Source organism: Polyodon spathula, chromosome 1 (assembly GCF_017654505.1).
Source record: "Polyodon spathula isolate WHYD16114869_AA chromosome 1, ASM1765450v1, whole genome shotgun sequence".
NCBI lineage: Eukaryota > Metazoa > Chordata > Actinopteri > Acipenseriformes > Polyodontidae > Polyodon > Polyodon spathula.
Genome location: NC_054534.1, coordinates 75,634,036 through 75,642,787, shown reverse-complemented (window position 1 = coordinate 75,642,787; position 8,752 = coordinate 75,634,036). Strand labels below are relative to the sequence as shown.

Genomic DNA, 8,752 nt, shown 5'->3' with positions numbered 1-8,752 from the left:
CTCTGTGAGCCCTCCACTTTATTATTATTATTATTATTATTATTATTATTATAAGAATAAATATGTATTAAGGTAGTAAACTGACCTTAAAGCGAGTGTTTTGTACTATCTCGAAAGAGAACAGAGTTACTATTAATACAGTATAGTAGTCTGACCTTATCAACATGGCCACAAAAACCCAGCAACGCTTCCTGATGATGATATTTTTTGCGACACACATGTGCAGGTCTGCTGTGGGAAGCTAGCTTTGTAGCGTAAGGTATGTGTGTCGCTTTCTACAGTGAACTTATCACAATGACTTTTCTTTCAATAGTTTAAGCGTTGTAAATAATGTAGTTTAGTTTAAATGTTATAAAAATCAAAATACATTTGTGCCAGCTAAACTACTGGATACGAATTGAAAGTCTGCTACATCTTGCAGCACAACTAAGTGTTGTTTATGGTATGTTATCACTTGTAATCAGTTTGTTAGTTAAGTTTTAGTTTGTATGGGTGTGCAATGTTATTTCAGTTACTCAAAACACGTTTAATTTGAACTCAGTAAATGTGTACATGTGCAAAGATTAGGGTTTCTTCTAGTCGCATTGGTGCATGGAGGGAAAGGAAGACTTGTTACAATTTTGAGTTTCAAACTTATTCGTTTAAAAATGGCTTCACGTGCTGCAGTGTCAGTAACGTATGGTTAATTTACGGTACATTATTTTACAATTATAAAAGTGTACAGTCGCTGGTTTGGTAGATGTCATTTCTTACAGTCGCAAAGAAAGTTTTTGTTCGGTGACATTCAAAACTCATACCTTAAGAAATTAAATGTGGGATAAAGTACAGCATAAAATGCAATTGTTGATTGCTTGATATCATATGCATAGATCATTTTTTCTTACGTAGGCTATTCATTATTTATCAACCATCAGTCTGTTTTGGTTTCTTCCATAAAAAAAATACAAACTCTCCTTTAATCTGGGGCATTTCAAATGGTGTTGGGTCACTATATTTTTTGTACTAGAAGATTTATTTTGCCATGTTTAATTTAATCTAATAAGATGTCCTGTTGGTTTGTATGACCACGTTTCAGATTGTAATGAGAAACAACATGTCCTCAGAAACGGAAGGTAATACACAGCCACTAGTGACAATGAGCCCTAAAGAAAAGTTAAGTGATGATAAAAAGGAATGTCAGGAGACCAGTGTACTGGAGGCTGTGGAAGTGACAGAGCTGAACTGGGATCAATCAGGGCAGCTAGAGTCCATCTCCAAGAGGCAAATGAAGAAGCTAATGCGACACAAGCAGTGGGAGGAACAGAGAGATCTCCGCAAGTGAGTATTTTGAGACCTAAAGTAAAATATCACACTACATCAGCATGGAGGGACTCTTTTAAGTGTTTAGATGCTTGTTTTGTAAAATAAATAAACACATCTGGTCATTTATTATAAGTAGATATTTGTTTCTAATGACTTATGTTTTGGTTATCTTTATAGTTATAGTTTTTTTAAAAGAAAAAATCTGTTCTGTAGTGGGGAATCAGACCTATGTAAATAAAGCATAAAATACTAACTTCATGGTGGTATCAGCCCACATCCCATGCATCCTTATCAGTTATAGCATGCATTCTTTTTATCATTTTATAAGAAAACTCTGGGGTATTAAATTTTAGTTTTGTCATATTTTAAAGACAGAAGCGCAAGGAAAAGAAGATAAAGAGAAAGCTGGAGCGCCTGTCTCAGGGAGAGGATGGTGCAGACTCTAGTGCTAAGAAACGCCTCCGGAAAGAGGTTGTGCCCAGCTGTACACGGCTTGTCATAGACTGCAGCTTTGACAGCCTGATGGTGCTCAAGGCAAGTGTGATTGACAGGTGATGGATGTGAACTGGTAAAAGTGAGAGCTCTACCTGCTGTACAGAAAGGTTCAGCACATTTGTATGACTATTTAAAGTGCTAATATTAAATTAGTGTTAATGCTCACTTGTGTGCCAAACTAACTGATGCTTGTATTGAAATATCACACTTAGGTGAACACTAACACTGAATTGTATAGCCAAGCTTGCTCATTGTTGTGACTAGTGTCGCCAAAACAAGTGGTTCCTTCTTTACAAACAATGGGGTGAATGCTTTGTGAATATATCTTCTGAATACCTGTACGTGTTTATAAAGTATCCATATATATAAAACTACACAGATACCTTTATTTTTCACAGGATGTGAAGAAGCTTCACAAACAGATCCAGAGGTGCTATGCTGAAAACCGTAGGGCTCTGCACCCTGTCCAGGTATGTCTGAAACACTGTCTGAGAATATCCTAAAGTCTTGGAGCTTTCAGTCTCTCACCTACACAGGAATCACTGAAGATATTTAAAAATGGAAACCAATATATTTGAATCTGATAAACTGTATAATCATATTCTCTGCAGCTTAATGTGGGTCTGATCTAGACACAAATTACCTTACCCTTATTGAAATAATGTTTTTTTTTTTTTTTTTTTTTTTTTTTTACATTTTCACCTAGTTTTTTTTAACTAGTCACGGTGGACAGTTAAAGCAGAACATGGATGAAAATGATAAAGGGTGGGTGAACTGGAAGGTATGAAGTGTATACTTTATGTAATGTTGCTTTAGACACATGCAAAGTGAAAGCAAAAAATACAGCTTGAGCTATATCTTTAGAACTGCAATGTATAAATCTGACTACATGTGATGTACAAAACAGTAAAGTTAGAATGAAAGTGTTAGCCAGAGTCATTACCTTGAGAGAGAGGGCTGAAAAAATGAACTATAAAACAGATCCAGAATATGATGTTAAATCTTGAAAATGGGGTATGTGTATTATTAGTGTATTTTGTCTTTGAAAGGGTACTTATTTAAGCCTAATTCAAAAGGCAGCTATATTTCTATCAATGTTTAGATGAGCTAAATAGGTAGTGTTGTATTTATTTGTTATAGGTTATTTGTCAAAGCTGAAATACAGAAGTTTTCAAAATTGTATAGTAAACCACGGACTAACTCCTTGCCTGCTCTATTAACTGAAAAATATATATAAACTGGACTATTTACTGGTTGTTCAAGGACATCCACGTGAAGTCGGAGCATTACAGCGATGTCCTGAAGAAAGACGAGCTTGTATATTTGACCTCTGACTCCCCCAATGTGCTGAATGAGCTTGATGAGACAAAGGCATACGTTATAGGAGGCCTCGTCGATCACAATCACCACAAGGTATTGCACTTACGCACTGCGGGTCGTAAACAGCAATTTCAACACTTTACTGCTGCCTTCTTGCCTTCAGATGGCTGACAGAGGCACTGATATCTGATGTTTTCTGTCATTTATGTCGCAAAGGGCAAAAATTACTCTTAGTAGCTTTGCTATAGTTAATAACATTACTGCAGTCACAGTTGTCATTGAGTTCCAGGGGACTTTCCAAAGAAGTTGTGATATTACTGCAGAACAGAAGCTGTCCACAATTGTCTGTTTTATTATATGAATAAGTGAGGGAATTATGAATTGAGTATTTACTTGTGTTATATAGTGCTCCCCTTTATGACGCTGTAGTCGGGAGCCATAGGTAAGAGATTGTTCAATTTGTGTTCCACCTTATTACAAGAAAGCAAGTGCTATTGTAATGGCATTATGGGGTAAATGGAAGCCATGCTCCAACTGCCTTATAAAGATGGATTATTCCAGGATTATTGAGTTTATGAATTACTAATATTCTAAAGTGCACATGGCCTCGAGTACATGTGTGACCAACTTCACTACTAATAAATAGCTGTTTACAACCCTCTCTCTAGGGACTGGCTTGTGGAGATCAGATGAGTAATTGTATGACTGTGAATGTGAGATTCAGATAGAAGTAATTTCCCCTAAATTATCAGTGAACTTAATCTAAAGTGCACAATACCATAAAATCTAGATTCATTTTGACACCAAGGGTTATATAAAAGGAGTGGTTCTCAATCCTGGTCTTCGGGGGACCCCCTGTGTCTTCCGGTTTTCATTCCAACTGAGCTCTGTTACTTAACCAGACCATTAATTAAAGCAGTTGCAGATTTTAAGTTCGGTATATCGTTTTATAAGTAAGTTGAACAATTGTTTAAGAGCTGAAAACAAGTAATTAAACAAATTATTAGTTAAATCAAGGATTTAGTTAAGTGATTGAGAAATGAAAGCTAGATGGCACAGGGGGTCTAAAGAAGGACTATAAAAGAAGGACACTTGTGAGATAGGATTTCATCATAACACATGGGCATAGTGAAATAAAGAGGTGTACACATTGGAACATGTTGTAGTTCTCACAGTGAAAATGATAGTTGTCAAGGCGTCCCGCAGTCGTCCCCCCTATAATATATATATATATATATATATATATATATATATATATATATATATAATATCTCTAAATAAAAATGTGTGTTTGTGTGTGTGAGATAGCGCCTCTTTTTGGTAGTGTGGCAAGGCTGCTATCCTCACACAGTCACTGAATTTCTGGGTTGTAGGCAGACTACTGACAAGTAATATGTGAATAAGTGGTTTTTTTTTTATTCAAAGTCCAAAACCAACTATAGGACGACTGTCCCTGTTAAATGCAAACAAACACTGTCTACAAAATTCAAACAAAAACCTAGCTCTCTCTGAGCTCTACCTTAACTTGGGTGATTTCACCCATTTACTCCCTGACTGTAAAAGGAGAGGGCTAATTCCTGCTGTCCTTTTTTATACCAAAAGGCTATTTTTAGTTTTATCTTTGTATATCCAGTGTAGGTCCCTCTACTCACTGGTGTTCCTTTATCAGTGTCTGCAACCACACCCCATGCTAACATCAACCAAGGACTGTTTGAACTGGTCTTCTATACCCACATTTTCTAGTTAATTGTAACCAGCTGTACAATTAACTGATTTGTTATGCCCAATTTGCTTCATTAGACCATTGCCGCCTTGGAGATGTAGTTTTCTGCCCCTCTGAACTACTAACTGAACTACATCTCTCCGTCTCCACTACACCTGCATTGTTACATGGGGTATACTCTTCTTTATATAAATAAAGATTTATTAGTGGGCAGCAAAGGAAACTGTGGAAGATGTAAAGGCTGTCCTTCGTATCAGTGATATCATGGGGCATGGAAGAGGAGGCAATGATCTCGGTTCAGCTCTTCCTACATGGCACAAAGCAGCCCCAGCTCAGTGGAGGAAACTGGTAGTCAACGAGGTGCAAAAGCATGAGAGGATGAGGTGCGTAAAGGCAGTTTCCCAGGCCAAGCAGGGAGGATGGACAAGTGTGGAACAATGCAAGATCAGCTGGCGAGATCTATGGACAATGGAACAGAGCGGGATCAGTTCAACATATGATGCTCTCCCAGCAGCACAAAACCTTAATCTATGGGTGGGAGAGGATTTGTGGTGTCCTTTGTGGTAATCACCAGCTACATTAAGACACTTTTTGACAGGATGCAAGGTGGGTCTTAGCCAAGGGCGGTTTACTTGACGTCATGGCCAGGTGCTGCGATGTTTGGCCTTAGCATTGGAAGACAAGCACAGCATGACCAATGGGTTTCCACCAATTCCAGCAATATATGATACATGAAGAACAATTTTCCTCCATCCAGGGGAGCAACCACCCAGAAAAGGTATTAAAAGCAAAACTCGTCTAGGACAACTGGAAGCTGCTAGAGACTGGAAAATGCTGGCAGTTGTTGGACAACGGCTTATTTTCCCACCTGAGATTATCACCACTAATCTTCAACCTGATATTGTCTTGTGGTCTGGATCAGCACGCCTTGTTCACCTGGTAGAGTTAACAGTGCCTTGGGAGGATTCTGTAGATGAGGTGTACGAAAGGAAGAAACTTTGGTGCGCTCAACTAGCTGCTGAAGTGGAGCAGCGAGAATGGAGAGTCCGGGGTTACCCAGTGGAGGTGGGTTGTCAAGGATTTGTGGCACACTCCACAACCTGGTATCTCAGAGACATTGGATCTAGTGGTCAAGAGTTGCGACGCATAGTGAAGTGGTTTTCTGAAGCAGCAGAGAGGAGCAACAACTGGCTGTGATTGAGGTGAAAGGATTCAGGTTGGGGATCTCAAGCATTGTAGAAAGAAAGCAACCTTGATGTAAAGGAAGGTAACTAAGCTGGGCTTAGCTGAGTGGGATATGGAGGGCGGTGATGCTAGGACACCAAAATCACTGTTGAGCCCTCTTAAGGTGTCGACGAAACACCAAGGACAGAAGGTGCCCACTTGAAGACCCAAGAGAAGTACCCTACTCAGCTTAGTGCAGACGGTTGTCATGCTGATGTGCTAGGGAGGCCGTACTGTGGTTGATCCCTGGAGCCAGCATTGCAGCCGTTGTGTGTGCTGATGCATCAGGGAGGCAAAATAGACTTATCCCTGGAGCCATCATTACACTTCAGCCATCAGCACCAGGCAGAAGGATATCATCAGATGGAAGGAAAGTCAGATGGATCATAATAGCTTACAGTAAAAGAAGCTATGTCTTAGTTGGTGTGAGAGCTGAGTCCAATATCAGCATGAAGTAACACCTACTCTCATGTAATGGAAATGTGTGTGTGTGTATGTATGTATCTATCTATATATATATATATATATATATATATATATATATATATATATATATATATATATATATATATATATATAATATATATATATATATATATATATATATATATATATATATATATAAAATAAAATTGAACATAATTGTAGGATGTTTCAACTTTTAAGTTTCAGGTGTCCTGTATGTGATGCCATTCAGATTTAAAAAGTTGTCAGTCTTGTAAATATAATGGCATGTTTGAATCTTGTGCATATAGGGGATTACCTACCAACGGGCCACGGAGCTAGGGATTGAGCATGCACAGCTTCCTCTTGGGAACTTTGTGAAAATGAACAGCAGGAAAGTGTTAGCCGTTAACCATGGTAAGTTGTGACATTTCATTGTTGATATCTACAATCTTACATTTTAGATGTTAACCTTGGTGTATCAAATACAGTTCTTGAATTTTGCCAGGTGTGATGTCTCGCGCTGCCCTTAACAAACACATTTGAAATGTTATTTAAATGCTTTTATATTAGAAAATTCAAATTAGAAGAGATCTGGAGAGTTTCCCACGCGGCAGGATGAGCAGAACATTTAATAACTGCACTTTAAAATCCTTTTACAAGGGCCTAAATGAGTATTAAGAAAAAAAAAAAAACCTGAAAATAAACTAACTGAAGTAGCTTCCAATTATATTTTCTTGTTTCTTTTTCAGTATCCTCATTATTTTATTTTTGCAATAAATTTGCTTGCTTCTTGGGGCAATTACAGCTCTTTGGTTCTTGTTACTTGACATTGATATGTCAGTGTCCTAACAGATAAGTGAGTCTCTTCGTGGGGGGCGGTGGGGGGACACGGACAACAGTTTGGCTGATCTTGTAAAACACAGCTGTGCAATAGGTGGCGCTGGCTCATACTTTTATAATGACGTTAATCTAATCTAGCCTTGGTTACAAATGTCTAAGCCAGGCCACTAGAACCAAAAAGCATCTTTTGACTTCTCTGAAAGCACCATGACACAATAAGGTACACAGTATTTTAGTCATTGTTTGGAATAAAAGCATGCAGGCTGATTGCAAAAATCAGACAAAAATGTAATTTGAAGCTACTTCCTCTTTATTGTAGGACATTACATAGAAGATGAGAGAAAAGCTGCTGTTTTGTGTATTGTGTTTTACATCAAAACAAAATACATTTGATATAGTGGTAGAGTCCTGATTTATTGAGCAAAAACTTTTGCTGGATATAATATAGTGTTGAAAATGTTGTTTAACAAAATGCTTTCCTTTCCTAGTATTTGAGATAATCCTTGCGTACTTGGAGAAGAGAGACTGGAAGGAGGCGTTCTTCACCATCTTGCCTCAGAGGAAAGGGGCAGTTCCAGTAGGACAGGAAGAAGGCACTCCGGACGTAACAAAACCAGAGAAAGAAGTGGTTGATGGGGGACAAGATTCAGATAGCGACTCAGAAACTGGAGAGACGGTCCAGCAGAACACGGCTGTGCAAGAAGAGCACATACACAAAGACCAGAAAGACTTGGGTGCTAGAGACAATTCAGACCAGCCAGCTGAAGGAGGATATTCAACGTAGTCTACCTGGAAAAAAACAAAAAGGCTTTTTAAATGTACTTTAATGTCAGCATAGAGTTGGGTATTGTGCTTTTCAAATAAGTACTATAAATGGTCATTGCTCTAAAATCGAACCATACATGGTGCAATTGCATATAAGACAGCGGCATCTAAATTGTGCATTGTACAACAAAGTTCATAGTTACAGTGATCCACATGTAATGTAAGTTCACATGTGCCTATTTTTTGTATTATGTTTGCCATGCCTCCCCCTCTCTTTGTGAAAATAAACTTATACAGTATATAAAATGCTATATAAGCCCACAGGCTTACCAACAGAGTGTTTATCTAATTTCCCTGTGTATTTTTTTTCTTTTAAAGGTAGCATCAGAAAAGAGCATAGAAACTACTGCCTCGAGAAGAAACTTTGCATTTGACCTTTTAATAATGAAAAAAAGTATTGAAAGGGATTCATTTTATCAGTTTCTTAGTAAAACACCAGTCTAAATGCTTTTTACATTTAAAATGTATTTTGGAATGTAAATGTTCAGAAGTACTATAATGAACAGCACATTTATACACCAGCAGCACCCACTGGATGTTATGTACATAACAACTTCCTGAAATTTATGAAAACTA

The 8,752-nt window shown here is 37.9% G+C and overlaps 1 protein-coding gene across 2 annotated transcripts; it reads left to right on the top strand.

Annotated features, from left to right (window-relative positions):
* The first annotated feature begins 183 nt into the window (after positions 1 to 183).
* Positions 184 to 8,422, top strand: LOC121322414 (tRNA methyltransferase 10 homolog A-like). 2 transcript variants are annotated; one of them, XM_041262357.1, is made up of 8 exons: positions 184 to 259; positions 1,076 to 1,317; positions 1,674 to 1,836; positions 2,196 to 2,267; positions 2,504 to 2,578; positions 3,061 to 3,210; positions 6,820 to 6,925; positions 7,840 to 8,422. In XM_041262357.1, exons 2-8 carry the CDS (start codon positions 1,082 to 1,084, stop codon positions 8,133 to 8,135), a joined length of 1,098 nt encoding a protein of 365 aa, XP_041118291.1. In that variant the 5' UTR covers positions 184 to 259; positions 1,076 to 1,081; the 3' UTR covers positions 8,136 to 8,422. The 2 variants fall into 2 exon arrangements, with proteins under 2 accessions (XP_041118291.1, XP_041118282.1); XM_041262348.1 differs by lacking the exon at positions 184 to 259 and adding an exon at positions 269 to 442.
* Positions 8,423 to 8,752: the final 330 nt, after the last annotated feature.